This window comes from Lynx canadensis, chromosome D4 (genome assembly GCF_007474595.2).
Source record: "Lynx canadensis isolate LIC74 chromosome D4, mLynCan4.pri.v2, whole genome shotgun sequence".
Classification (NCBI taxonomy): domain Eukaryota; kingdom Metazoa; phylum Chordata; class Mammalia; order Carnivora; family Felidae; genus Lynx; species Lynx canadensis.
Genome location: NC_044315.2, coordinates 54,695,122 through 54,709,801, shown reverse-complemented (window position 1 = coordinate 54,709,801; position 14,680 = coordinate 54,695,122). Strand labels below are relative to the sequence as shown.

At 45.7% G+C, this 14,680-nt stretch overlaps 1 protein-coding gene across 1 annotated transcript in view; it reads right to left on the bottom strand.

Annotated features, from left to right (window-relative positions):
- Positions 1–70: 70 nt before the first annotated feature.
- Positions 71–14,680, bottom strand: part of ACO1 (aconitase 1) — a 66,402-nt gene continuing 51,792 nt past the window's right edge. Inside the window, exons 16-21 of the mRNA XM_030294021.2 lie at positions 13,356–13,460; positions 12,478–12,620; positions 9,453–9,600; positions 5,376–5,498; positions 2,392–2,577; positions 71–1,445 (exon numbers count right to left, since the gene is read on the bottom strand). Coding sequence (XP_030149881.1) covers positions 1,332–1,445; positions 2,392–2,577; positions 5,376–5,498; positions 9,453–9,600; positions 12,478–12,620; positions 13,356–13,460 — 819 coding nt within the window. The 3' untranslated portion in view covers positions 71–1,331. The remainder of the gene's footprint in view (positions 1,446–2,391; positions 2,578–5,375; positions 5,499–9,452; positions 9,601–12,477; positions 12,621–13,355; positions 13,461–14,680) is intronic.

Below are 14,680 nucleotides of genomic sequence, written 5' to 3'. Positions count from 1 at the left end.
TTCCATGTAGGCCACGGTATTTTGTGTTCAAGACAGGGTAGGCTCTGTAATAACTTAAGTATTCTCTAAAACAGATTCAGATTAGTTGTAATTCACTAGGACCATAAATGGCTTAGACAAACCTTCAAACATCACAAAAGGAAAGACAGAAAGCTCTGACCAGAAAATGAAGTGGCTGGAAACTTGATCTTAACTTGTAGCCTCCAGGAAGGAGAAAATACATTGTTGATATTTGAGCCACCCAGTCTATGATATTTTGTTATGGCAGCTGAGACATGTGCCCCAAAATGCTGTCAATGACAATAAGGACGTAAACTATAGGACACGAAAATAAAAAAATGATGATCTCACCACGCTTACATTATTGCTCCTACTAGCTTCTTGTCTGCTCCCAACCAGGGCAGAGAAATCCTGGTTCCCCAACTCTTCCATTTCACCTGTATAGCACGGATGTGGTTGTAAAAGCAGGAGAGGTTAAACATCACCCAGGCTTCAGGATGCTGGTAGCCTGAGACTCGCTCTGCTCTAAACAGGCCCAGACTGAAGCCTCACACACCACAGAATTCAATTCCAAAGTCAAAAAGTTTTGCTTGAAAATAGATTTAATCTCTTCTTCAAATTACAAATGTTCTAAGTCTCTCTCCAAAACCACCTCCAAAGTCCTCCTCTTAACTGAAAAATTTTCTGGGGATGATTTTTGAAGATAGTAAAAGAAAAATGTCACAATTTCTTTAGTGTTGATCCATCCAAAGGTACATAATCAAAAAATGTCAGTGTCTGATCCGAGCTGTCTGGATCATCCGCTCTGAAGGAAGTAGGGGGCAGGGGAGTCACAATCACTACTGTGATCTGAAGTGGGAGAAAGTTCTCATCTACCCATGTCAGTTAACTCTGGCATACTATGCATAGGCCAGGGAGTCTCAAGGGAAAGGTTTCACCGAACAGAGGGGAACAGAGCTGAACAGGAAAGAGGACAGGCCACGCCTTCTGAGAAGACTTATCAGGCTGACAGTGAAAAAATCAACATCCTGTAATCAGTTTCCTTAAAGACAAGCTCAGTTCTCCTTTTCTGGCACTACTGACATTGCCACCACTTGAGCTTCCAAATTCCAGAGAGAGAGCCAAAGATTCACAAAAATAGAGAATGCAGAAACTGCTCGTTTTGTGCCTGGAGGGATGGCACCAGAACACGTCCGTGCTCACGTGCATGTGTGCAAGGTGGCACCCCTGCGGGGAGGCCCACACGTGGAGGGGGGGGGTGCTCTGCACCAAGGGCCCGGCCGGCCAGTGGCGCTTCGCTCCCTCCTGGTGCAGCTCCAGGTGCAGGTGACCTACTTGGCCATCTTGCGAACCATGTAGTTGAGGATGCCCCCGTTGTGGAAATAAGCAAGCTCCACGTCGGTGTCGAACCTCATGACGGCCTGGAAGCTCTTCCCGGTGTCAAGCTGTGATGACAAAGAAGCAGAGGAGAATCAGTGAGGGAGGAGGCTAGGCAGGGAGGGGCGCCCACCCACCCTGTCCTCAGGGCTGCCGCGTGCAGTCCTGGGCTCCAGCCCAGACCCAGGAAATCAGAAGCTGCATTTGGACGAGACCCCCAGTGGACTTCTCTGCACAGAGAAGCATCATGGCGTATGAGTGATGGCGGTGACAGGCAACAGAGAACCAGGTCTCCTGGGGTAGCAGCAACTAATGATGTTCGGGATGGCGTTTTCTCTCTTTACTTTGAGAGGGAGAGAGAGAGAGATCATGCGCGCACGTCAATGTGGGGGCAAGGGCAGAAGAGAGAGGGAGAGAAAGAATCCCAAGCATTCAGTGTGGGGCTGGAACTCACAAACCCCAAGATCATGACCTGAGCCCAACCTGGATACTTACCAGATGGAGCTACCCAGGTGCCCCTGGATGGTATTTTCTAAACCCTCTCTGGGAGCTGCGGGTCAGGAGAAGTCTCATTAAGGTGGTCCCGTAGGCGGTGCGGGGCACTTGGCCTCACCTCACATAGGGAGCTGTCGTTTTTACCTCTGGGCTAATCAAAATCTGGGGCCTGGGGTGAGGCTCAGGGATGGGGTGTGTCTGTTCACATTTTGATAATAAAAAGGTATTTTTTGGGTAATGTGACAATGTGCGGTCTTTGAGCTTCCCCCCACCCCTCTCTGGGCTAAGTGAGTCTGGGCCACAGTGGAGACAGCGGGGCTGGTTGGAGGGTAAGAAAGGAAGTGATGGTGACCACAAGCATAAACAAGCAGTAAATGATCAGTCAACAGCTGCCATCCTCCCTGCAGTCCTACTGAGTGATTTTCTTCCTTCCGAACTCTACTCCTTTCCTTCTGACGGGATTGATTATAAACACACAGCCCTGTTTACTTGGGCCCAGTGTGGAGAGGCTCAGCTTACCTTGACCTGCACTTTCATTCGTGGTTTGAGGTTTTCTGGAATGATGATCGTGTATCGTTCCCGCCCTGTGAGTCCCAGGATGTCTGCAGTCTCCCCAGGAAGATATTCGAGGGGAATCACCCCCATTCCCACCAAATTACTGCGGTGAATGCGCTCGTAACTCTCCGCCAGGACGGCTTTGATTCCCTGAGGAGCCAAGACAGTACTTTGGACACAGTTCCAGTTTTCTTTAGCTACAAGGAAACTTTACAAAAGGCTTCTTAAGTCTTCTCACACCTAAATTCTAAGTACCAACTGGTTGTTTACATAAAGTTGCTCTCTAATTATAAATAACACAGTAGATAGTCTGAACTGCCTATAAGTACAGGCCACGTGCAGGCACTTGAATGGATTTTCTCAATCCACCCTCCGCCAGCTCTGGGAGGTAGAGGCCATTATTGTCCCCCCTTTACCCACGCAGTCAGTGGAGTACCTGGTATTGGAACCCATGCAGTTTGACCACACACTTAGCTGCTTTGTGATACAACATCTCTTAGCAAATTTTCATTGTTATCTGGAATCTACACCACAAAACACCATAATCATTTCTTCTATTTCCCTGGGATTTTGCTACTATAGGTGCAGACACAAAAGATTTAACCAAAAAAGCAACTTCCAGAACATACTATCGAGAAAGTAAATGATGTGCTGCTTTTACAATTCCTGTTTCAAGGACTGAATTGCACTGAATACAGTCTTCATATTAAGACTTCCTGTAAAGTACATTGTATTAGTGAACTAGAAGTGGCAATATACAGCAGTGCTCAATAAGCCAGGATCCTTGATTAACTAGAACACCCCACTCTTAAATATTAGTTAATTGTAATATAATATTAAGATACCCCTAAACGGGCTCTTGATACATAGAGTGCACTTTTTTTGAGGGGGAGGGGCTGTAGGAGAGGGAAAGAGAGTCTCAAGCAGGCTCCACACCCAGTGCAGAGCCCGACTCGGGGCTCAGTCTCACGACCCTGAGATCATGACCTGAGCCGAAATCAAGAGTCGAACGCTTACCTCACTGAGCCACCCTGGTGCCCCTTTAGGGTATACTTTTAAGCCCCCCTGCATGAGGAGCATTCTGGGAACTTGTTAAAAATGTAGGTTCTTTAGGCATTACCCCAGATCAGGACCTCTTGCAGGGAGCATGGAGGGGAGGAAGCTAGTGATTCTTGTAAGCTGCGGGAGCCGTAGACACAAAGCACTGGTTCTCAAACTTTGCCACATATTCACATCACCAGGGCAGGCTTTTACAATGCCCACATGCAGGCCTTTCTCCTTAGCAACTAAACCAGTATCTTTGGGCATGAGATCCTGACATAGGTATATTTAAAAATCCCACAAGCGTTTCCACATTTAAAAATGAGCGTATAGAGGAAGAACAGGTTCTTCAGAGCAGCAGATATCCCGTCTGGATTTACGTACACGTATTCACTAGGAGGGGGGTGGTCCTGTGCACGTGCCTAGCTCCCGGCAAGGGCCGCGCGGCACCGCAGACCGCAGTCGTCCGGCCCCCTCAGCCGGGAGCACAGCCCAGCACTGCTGAGCAGCCCGGCTTGGGCTGCCCGAACCTGGAGCCGTTCCGTACAGAGGTCTAGGCTCCTAGGAGCCCCTTGCGTGCCGGTTCTCTTACCCTCCGCCAGCTCTTACGGTTCCCTCTCTGGCTGCGTGCTGCACCGGGTCTCATTTCTACCACCAGCTCCCAGCCTTCTTCCTAAAACCCTTTCCTCTTCTGTCATTTCTCTGGTTCTTTCTAGCAGCTTCTCAAAAAGGCAGGCTTTTTTTTTTTTTTTTTAATTTTTTTTTTCAACGTTTATTTATTTTTGGGACAGAGAGAGACAGAGCATGAACGGGGGAGGGACAGAGAGAGAGGGAGACACAGAATCGGAAACAGGCTCCAGGCTCTGAGCCATCAGCCCAGAGCCCGACGCGGGGCTCGAACTCACGGACCGCGAGATCGTGACCTGGCTGAAGTCGGACGCTTAACCGACTGCGCCACCCAGGCGCCCCAAAAAGGCAGGCTTTTGATATATTACCAAGTAATCAGAGAACATCCTCCCCCCACCCCACCCCGTGCCAGAGCAAAAGGATGGATTAAAAAAAAAAAAAAGAAAAAACACAGTAGGTGTGATGTTCAAACACATTATCCTGGACTTCTGGAGGGCAGCCTGCCAGACACCACATTTTTTACCATAGACATCAACTTATTTAGTGGATGTCAACTTATTTAGTGCTTCCCAAGGCTTAATTTGCTGGAGCCACAAATCATTTGGATTGACACTGGCTATGGCGTTTCACCCAACACCGAGAATTAAAGCTGAGCTGCGAGGCTCTTCCAGCAAATGCTCAGGAGGTAAAAGCTGCCTGCTCCCTGCACGGCCCCTGCATGGGGATGCCGCCAGAGGGTCAGGCCCTGAATTGGTAGAAGGTTCTAAAGAGCTGCCTGTCTACATCCAGAGAGCGCTGCCTTTTCCCTTGGGAGTCTACAAGCTGATTCACAGGCAGTGAGAAGCGACTGTAAAAACGTGCGCTCCCGTGTGTGTCCAAAGTGCAGGCTCCTTACTTTCCCCTTCTGTGAACCTCCTGACCGACAACACAGGATCGGCCGCCCGGGCTTACTGCGCTCCTGGGACAACCGCCTGAGATACATTTCTGATCCTCAAACTGAATATCACGAAAACCATGAAATTCTTCCCTACAAAACAAAGACATACATACACGTTTTTCAACAGAATTTCAGAGACTTCACAGACCCTCGTCCCAACTGCTCTACAGACACCCCAAAGATCCATGGTCTCCCGAAAATGAGTAACTGATCTAAGGAACCAGTTCAACTCTAGGTCACCCTTCACTGAGTGAGGTAAAGCCAGGTCCACCAAGAAGCAGTTGCACAAACATCACACGCTTTCCTGAGCTCGCCTGCTGGGATCTCTCTCCATCGTACTCACCAGGAGGAAAGGGCCCTTGGCCGCCCAGTCCCGGGAGCTGCCCGAGCCATACTCTTTGCCAGCCAGCACGATCAGGGGAAGGCCAGCCTGCTGGTACTGCTCCGCGGCATCGAACACATCAAGCTGAGGAAGAGAAAAGGAAGGTTTTACAGACTCGGTAAAGGCACAGAGTGTGGACACAGGCAGTGGCACCTGGTAAGTGCAGGGTCAGAAGGATCTTCAGTGGCCCATGTCAACACAAAGCCAACAGAAACTCAACCAATCAGTTGTCTGATTTACAAATTTCCAATTAACTCCATCTATTTACCCCTACCGGTGAATTGTATATTCTTTTAACTGAAATGCCTAGTTGTTGTCCTGGTTTTAGAAAAACATTCTAATCTTAAGGCACCAAGGGAAAAAAAGGGAAAGATCAGACTTTTTTTCCCCTCTTCTGTTGATTAAACAATTAAAAAAATTTTTTTTTGAATGTTTATTATTTTGAGAAAGAGACAGAGTGCGAGCAGGGGAGGAGCAGAGAAAGAGGGAGACACAGAGTCCCAACCAGGCTCCAGGCTCTGAGCTGTCAGCACAGAGCCCAACGTGGGGCTTGAACTTACGGACTGCGAGATCGTGACCTGAACCGAAGTCGGACACTTAACCGACTGAGCCACCCAGGCACCCCTGATTAAACTACTTTAAAGCTTAAAAAAACAGAGAATCTCAGCTAAACCTGGGATTTGACTCAGAGACTCAGTCATGGTCCCTTGGGAAGGGTAGCTAAACACAAAGAAGGCAACGTGTTCTAAAATCATAAAAAATGCAAATTTTTATTAGCCACCTTTCTACATGGAAGTCAAGGCAGAGACACTAGGAAGTAGAAGCCTCCATCAATAAAGGACAGGAGAGGACTAATATTTTAGTGTACATGAGAAACATCTAACACAAACAATTTCATGTGTTTTTCACAAGAACTCTGAATGTTCTGCGGAGCCAAGACTTCAGGAAGACATGTGATATCGTTGCTCGTGATTAAGTAATGAAACAATTGTTTCTCCTGGCTACTTAAGGAAAAAAAAAATCCCTCAGAAGAGTGTTTCCTTCAGAAGAAGCTCTAGAAAGGTGTATAATCAAACTCCGAAGTAAGCTTTCACAAATTACTATTTTGGCGGGCTGCTGGAGCCTCTGGTTAGTTCTACATGGCGCTCTGGGAATCTGGGGAGCTTACACAGCAACAGTTCCCTGCATTCTCCCTGTCTTCTAAAGAAGAGGACATAAAATTTTGTTGTTTTCTTCTATTGTTCCTCTATGGCTCTAGTGTTATATTGAAACCACCAGTTCTTCATTTCTCCATTTTTGTTATCTACCAATTTCCTGTTTCAATGGGGATTTGGCTAACTACTATTCCCCTAGGGTCCCCTCTCCCCAACCTCCCAATAGAATTATGTCAGACATTTTGGGTAAGTCAGTATTTGGTATTTGCATTACTTTGACTATGTGAATGTTATTTATAGCTGAGTCATGTAATATACTATGATTTCCTTTTCTTGGCAGTTAAAAAAAATCCCCACTGGTATTAATTTGTGTGTGTGTGTGTGTGTGTGTGTGTGTGTGTGTGTGTATGTGCGTGCACACACACTCATCTGTTTCTGTGTCCCTACCCATCAATGAATCCCCAAACACTCTGCCTAAAGTACAAATCTTCTCTAAGGACATTCAAATGTATCAGGAAGTATGTCATTTGTTTTTATTTTTTAAATGTTTATTTTTTATTTTTGAGAGAGACAGCAAACAGGGGAGGGACAGAGAGAGGACAGCAGGCTGACCTGATGTGGGGCTCAAACTCACCAACCATGAGATTTGTGGATGGCTCAGTTGGTTAAGCATCGACTTTTGGTTTTGGCTCAGGTCATGATCTCACAGTTCATGGGATCAAGCCCCACTGTTAGCCTTGTGCTAACAGTGCGGAGCCTGCTCGGGATTCTCTCTCCTCCTCTCTCTGCCCCTCCCCTGCTTGCGTGTGTGCGCTCACACATACGTACTCTCTTCTCTCAAAGAAATAAACATTTTAAAAAATAAAAATGAAAACATCCTTTCCATGGAGGGATAACTCCTCGAGCTTCAGTCCTATTCCAATTCAGACGGATTCTTCTCTAGATGTGGTGCACTGATGTTATGGAAGAATCTTCCTTCACCAACGTCCTGGGGATCCCTTGCATTTTCTTTTCCTGGATCCCACATCTTCCCTTTTTGGCTGATTCCCTCATCTCGGTAAAACGCATTCACCAAGTTATTTCCTGAGACAGGGATTGAGGGGTATTTTTAAAGTTTTTGAATCTGAATATGTTATTATTTTAACATAGGACATGGAATCCTGGGGTGCAAACCAGTCTGTTTCCAGTGTTGCTCTGAGCACTTCTGATCCCCAGAACATTACACATAAGCTGTTTTTCTCGCTTTTGAAGTTTGTAGATCTTCTTCTTATCTCTGCTGCACTTAACTTCACAATGATGTGACTTGGAGCTGTTCTCCCGTAATCATGTGGGCATTCAGTGGGTGTAATCTGGAATCGGATCTTGCAGTTGGGGAATTTTCCTTGTGTCACTTCTTGAATAATTCCCTCTCTTCTCTTTTCAGCCTGTTTAGTCAGATGCCGAGCCTCCTCATCTCCGTCTTGAATTTTCTTATATTTTCTAATCTTTCCTTTGTCTTTCTGTTCTATATTCTGAGAGATTCTCTCAATTAACCAACTTTTCCTGTGAAATTTTTTAGGGGCTTTTTTTTTAATTATTCAAAGAGCCCATATTTATTATTATTTTTTTATGAAAAGTCCTTTTTGTCCTCTGATTACCTTATACCACCAACAGAAAATCATTTCAGCACTCTGAGAAGACAGTATTTTTCTTGCAGTTTTCTTCTGCTCCCTGCATTATCTCTGTTATCTTCTTTCCCTCCCCACACCCTGTTCTTTGTGTACGTCTATCTTTCAGGTTCAAGGCTTGGCTCAAATGTCGTTCATCTCAGTCTCCTTATTTCAGATGAGGCACTGAACATCTGACCAGAAGTTCTATGCCATGGCAGGACTTGTAAAAATAAGAGGGGTTCACTGTGACGGCTGTACACCGGAGGCCTCCCAGTGTCTATAACTGCACGCCTTTTCCCCTTGGTCTCTTGGGCATTCGACCATTTAATTGTATTTTTTTCATTGAATAGTTTATCGTCCCTGCTCTTCACTGAACAAGTATCTACTGGGCACTGACTCTGTGTTGGGTCCTGGTGACTAGTGATTATTTGTGAAGAGTCTGCTTTACTAAAATATCATCTGTTACAAGTGAGGCATATGGGTGGCGGTAGACCACACCGACTTCGGAGCCAGACTCTCTAGGTTTTAATATCCATTTTTGGGATCTTAAAACACGGACAATCATGGTACCTACCTCAGAGGGTTGTTATGAGGATTAATAGATCAATATATACAAAGAGCTCAGAACAGTACCTGGATGTAGTAAGTTCCATATAAATACTAGCTACTATTACTGTTAAGTAAGTCGGGAGGGCTATTTCTCAAGTAACTTAAACACTGTTCAAGCAGCTTTGCAGTATCTGCTGGATGTCAAGGACGGACGGCATGTGTCAGAGAGTATCTGCCACGTTATATGTGTCATTCCATTTAAGTGTAAGCCTCAGAGCCGGACAAGGTAGGCATCATTCTACTTTGCAGGTCAGAAAAATGCAGCTCAGAGACGAAAATAACTTGCTGAATGAACGCTCCACAGCTGGTATGTCCGATTCAAAATGTAGACTTTCTCCACCTCTCACATGCCTCCCATCTGAGGCTCAACAAGTCCCGCTGTAACAGGGCCAACTCCAAATGGCTCCCATTAGGACCCTAGCAGGCCTCCGCAGGCCCTCTTTTTTTTCTAGTGGTGTGGTGACTGAAATTAAATGCTAATAAAATCATACAACAGTGCTTGTTGATAAAGAGCCTCTGGAGACCTTAACCTGGAATTTCCCTCCTCAAATACCTGAACTGATGAAATTTCAGTCAGAGCCTGACAAATGCCAGCCTCTCAACCAAGCAGAAGACACAATACTTACAATTTCTCCAGAAGGCAGATGTATAGTCTGTGGTGCCTGCTTGTTCAGAAATTTGTTTAATAAGCGAATGTTGGCAAATGTCCCCCGTGCCATGATGGCATCGTTACCTCGGCGGGAGCCGTAGGAGTTGAATTCTCGTGGAGTCAAGCTAAAAATGCAAGCGGGAGAGGAGCTGGCTTAGTGAACGGAACAAAGGTGAAACTTAACTTACATCAAGACGAGAAAAACCATAGACCTAGAGAGCTCTCTAATCTAATAAGCCTTGCCCTTCAAGGCAGGAAAGCTATTCCTAACATCTGCTGAGGACAGTAGAGGCAGATGTCAGAAGTGGGGCACTGAAAGGCAGAAATCAACATTCTCCTCAGGTTAACTTGTAGTCTTATAAATCTGGGTAAAAAACCAGGAGGAACTCTATTGAGTATTTATTTTATTTATTCATTAGGGTAGCCTAGGGAACTTCACAAAAGATAAAACATTAAAAATAGGTAAGAAAAAGAAAACAAAAAGAATAATCAGTATAGGCCAGTCAGGTGGAGCCAAGAATGAGGGAAACACAAGGTACATTCTGTAAACTAACAGGAAGGAGATCTACTTCTCACGAACTCAGTGTGCTGGGCAGACACACGACTGGCAACGTGGTTTACGATTTTCATAAGATAAAAATCAGAGCAATGCTGAAGAGGCAGAACAGCTATTCCTTGTCCTGAAATCAAAGAAAAATCCTGTCTGTGGGCTCCAGTGAAAGGACACTTTGTGACGGCAGGGACAACAGCTTACAATTAACACCGCGATCAGCTCCCTGGCTGTTTCTGAAAATGCTAGGAAGTGTGTCTGAGTGGTGATCTGATCTCATGATGAGATGTAATTTGAAGATGGAGAGAAGGTGTGAATGGGCTTTAGGAGTAGGTGAGCATATCTATAAACTCCTGAAATTGTATCTGGAATGCTGGGGATATGTGCATTTTTCTGGGAATGTACTGTATTTCCCTTCATTCATTTCCCTATGATTCCCATTCTCAAAAGATTGTCAACAATCACCAATCAAAAAAAGTATTGGTCACGGCTTGTTTCCTTAGTTTCTGTATTCAGCTTCAATCTCTGTTTCTCTGTTTGCTGTTGAATTCTTTTCTCCCATTCATTCATTCACTCAACATTTACTGACCACCAGTTATGGGCCAAGGACTATTCAAAGGGCCTAAGGTACACTGATGAACCAAACAGATTAAGATCTGTGCCTTTGCAGGGCTTACATTCTAAAAGGTGGAGACAAATAAGAATAAAAAAAAGAGCACTGTCTATTAGTGTTACTAGAATGTGGTTAATAACGGAGGGAAAAAAAAAAAAAAAGTAGATCAAAGCAAAGAGAACAAGAGTATGGGCAGGGTAACCTCATGGAGGAAGACTTGAATTGGCAATGGAGTTAACCAGGCAGATTATTTGAGGGAAGAGGATCCAAGAGGAAAAACCAGCCAGCTCAAACCATCAGGCAGAAAGGCGTTTGGCTTTGCCTGGAACATTTGATAAACAAGGCAATCGCCAGTGTAGACTGAGCTGCACGGATGAGGGGGAAGGGCAGGGATTCGCTGACACCTCTTGAATATCACCTGCCTGTCTCTGCTTGCTATTGGACGCTTGTCTCCCATTCAAAGTACAATCATATCCCTTTAAAACCTTACCATATGCGTCTGTGTATAGAAAGTTCCTGTACATTTACTACAGTAGTTGCCCCACATTAAAAAAAAAATCTTGACATAGACTCCTGTATATCACCTCCTCTAGAGGTGGGCTATCTTCTTAGACTTCAACACTCACATTTCTGGGGAACATGGAATAGTCTTGCTCTGCACATGACTGTCCCATAGGATGCACTAGGAGAAGGCAGAGACTGAGTGGAGCACAGTAGGAGGGGGATATATGAAGAAAACAGGTCAGCTACCAGGCAAGTGCGGTGAGGGCAAGGCAGTTTTCCTCTCCCACTGACAAAACAAAACACAAGAAGGAAGGGAAACGGAAGGGAAAGGGAAGAGAAAGGGAAGGGAAAAGGAGGGGGAAGGAAAGAGAAAGGAAGGGAACGGGAAGAGGAAGATAAGGGGAAGGGGAAGGGAGGGGAAGGGAAGAAGAAGGAAAGAGAAAGGGAAAACAAAGAAAGGAAAGAGAAAGGGAAGGGCAAGAGAAAGGGAAAGGGAAGGCGAAGGGAAGGGCAAGGGAAAGGAAAGAGAAAGGGAAAAGAAAGAAAGGAAAGAGAAAGGGAAGGGCAAGAGAAAGGGAAAGGGAAGGCGAAGGGAAGGGCAAGGGAAAGGAAAGAGAAAGGGAAAAGAAAGAAAGGAAAGAGAAAGGGAAGGGAAAGAGAAAGGGAAAGGAAAGGGAAGGGGAAGGGAAGGGCAAGGGAAAGGAAAGAGAAAGGGAAAGGGAAAAGAAAGCAAAGGGAAGGGCAAGGAAAGGGAAGGAAGAAGAAGGACCTGGATTTTGTTCTTCCGATCAGCTCTGGGCTTCATCCCTGAAGAAGCTGATTCAGGAGGTGCAGAGAGGAACTGGAATTTTTATCTCCCCAGATGATTCTCATGGAAAGTCAGATCTGGGAACGACTCCAATTACTATCGGTGTATTAGGTGACAAGAGATAATACTGGTATAATAGCTGTTAAAATCAGTCTAGACTGAAGGATCAGCAAATGGATGTGTCAGCCACTGTTCTCAGAAATTCCTCCTCTCAACCAGGACCTGGCTACGCACCTCAGGTGACATCCCTGCCGAGTGCGACGCAGGCGGAGAGCAGAGCCCATACCCTCACGGCAGCCAAGCTGGGGCGGGAACGACAGCTGGGTCTCATGGGGACATTAGAAGGAAGGTCCCCTCCCTTGCTGATGGAATCTCCCAAGGAAGCTTGGAAGCAGCAAACAGAAAGGGCGACTGTTTTTCAAGCCTCAGGGTTCAGTGAAAAACCAGACTCTGACTCAAAAGAGAAATACTGGCTTCATTCATTCCATTTCTGTCTTTTAGTCTTTTTTTCCCTCACTCACACTTACCCTCTGTTAGTTAAGTAGCGAGCAGCGGGGCTGTTTCTTGCAATATTTCCAGCCGGAGAAATGTGGTCAGTTGTTACCGAATCCCCCAAATTTAACAGCACATACGCATCCACTATAGACTTAGGCGGCTGGATATCTGAAGTCTAGCAAAGCATACAGCAAGTCAGTGTTGGCCCAGGTTTGCTCTAGCAAGTCACCAAGGGAGTCTCAACGGTCACAACAATGGTCTGTGGACCTGAACTAGATGCCAGACCTATAGTGATACACAGAAAATTCTAGTGTTTTTGGTTTTGTCAGGGGTACTTAGAAAAGTAAGGTGAATTTACTCAGAACACTCACATCCCACCCTTGAAGGGAGGCAAAGTTGGGCACTATTCTGTCAAAACCAATAGGGATGCAGCCATAGGTGGCATTCTTTGTGTCCACATCCACGGAGCTCAGAAGCTGAGGACACGAGAATCCTGACTTCTCCTCCCACCCTCTCCCCACCCAGGGGGGTCATGGGCTCCTGGTTCATCAGTTGTAGAGAAGATCTCCCTTGATTTCTGAGTATAAGGTTTAAATAGAACAGGCCTGGGGATGTCTTCCCGGAACAGTCAGTTCCTCAGACTTTTCTGAGTCTACGTCCAGGTGGCACTGGGGCCCCAGGGTGTGTCTAACAGCCACACAGAAGCCCCAGACACAGAAGCTGTAGGCTCACTAAAGCCAAATGTCCCAGCTTCTCAAGATTCTCCCCAGCATCATCCGTTAGGCTTTGTACAGGTTTCAATGGAATGGGTGGACAAAGCAAGGGCACAGGGTAATAAAGTAGACTTTATAAGGAAAGAAACCATTGGGAAAACTGATTTTGTTAAACATTAAAAAAAAAAAAGCCATACCAGGTTTTCAAAGAACGGTGGTGACTTAATGTATGTTGATTTGGGATTCCAGCAATATAGCTTATCCGAGGGGGCTGCTAAGGCATTCCAGCTTTCATTCACAGTCTTTAAAAAAATATAAAAAGATAAAAGAAAGAAAAGCAAATCGAATCACATTCCATTCTAAGGAATATTTAACACGTAAGCAAAAAATGTATGTTCTAAGAGTATAATAAAAAGCATCCTTAGCATAACACCCTCTGAGTACACCAAGTGAAATACATCAGAGAAAGATAAATACCATGGTTTCACTTGTATGTGGCACCTAAAAAACAAATCAAATGAACAAACCAACAGAAAAAGCAGAAACAGACTGATAAACACAGAGAAGTAACTGATGGTTGCCGGAGGGGAGGGGAGGTGAAAGGATGGGCAGAAAGGGGTGAAAGGGGTTGGGGGGTATAGGCTCCCAGTCATGGAATGCATGAGCCATGGGGATGAAAGGCACAGCACGGGGAACATAGTCAGTGGTATCGTAACAGTGATCAACGGGGATGCAGGGTGGCTACACTTGTGGTGAGCAATGAGATGTACGGGGCCTGAAACTAACGTAATTGTGTGTCAACTCCACTTCGATACAACAAACCCCAAAACAGTTATTATTCCAGCCATACAAAAGAGTTCCTTTATACTAAGACAATGTCATGGCAAATAACTTAAAAATACATATGCACTGTGACAGGAAGCCCCTAAGATGGCTCCAAGGACCTGCCCCCACCTTTCTGGCATTCACACCCTTAAGCCATCCCCTCCTGCTGAGTGTGGGCTGAACCTAGTGACTAATTTCCAAGATTGGGTTATAAAGAGACTCGGCCTTCTGTCTCTCTCTCCCTTTCTTGCTTGCTCTGATGGAAGTCAGTACCATGCTGTGAGCTGGGAAGAGACCCACCAGAAAGGCAATGAGGGGGGGCCTCCAGCTAACTGTAGGCAGGGAACTGAGGCCCTCAGCCCAACAGCCTGTGAGGCACATTATCCTCCCACAACCATGTGAGTGGCCTTAGAAGGGGGTCTTCCCCCAGCTGAGCCTTCAGATGAGCTGCAGCCCCAGATGACACCTTGGCTGGAGACTTGTGAAGACAGAGGCACCCGGCTAAGCCACACTTGGATTTCTGATCCACAGAAACTGTAAGATAATAAATGCTGTTTTAACCCACTAAGTTTTAGGATAAATTGTTGGGCAGCAACAGAAAACTAATCCATACACAAAGTATTAACTTAGGAAGCAATAATTCACATTATACCAAAGGGGAAATTATTTACTCTCTGAAAATTTGGGGAAGTGGACA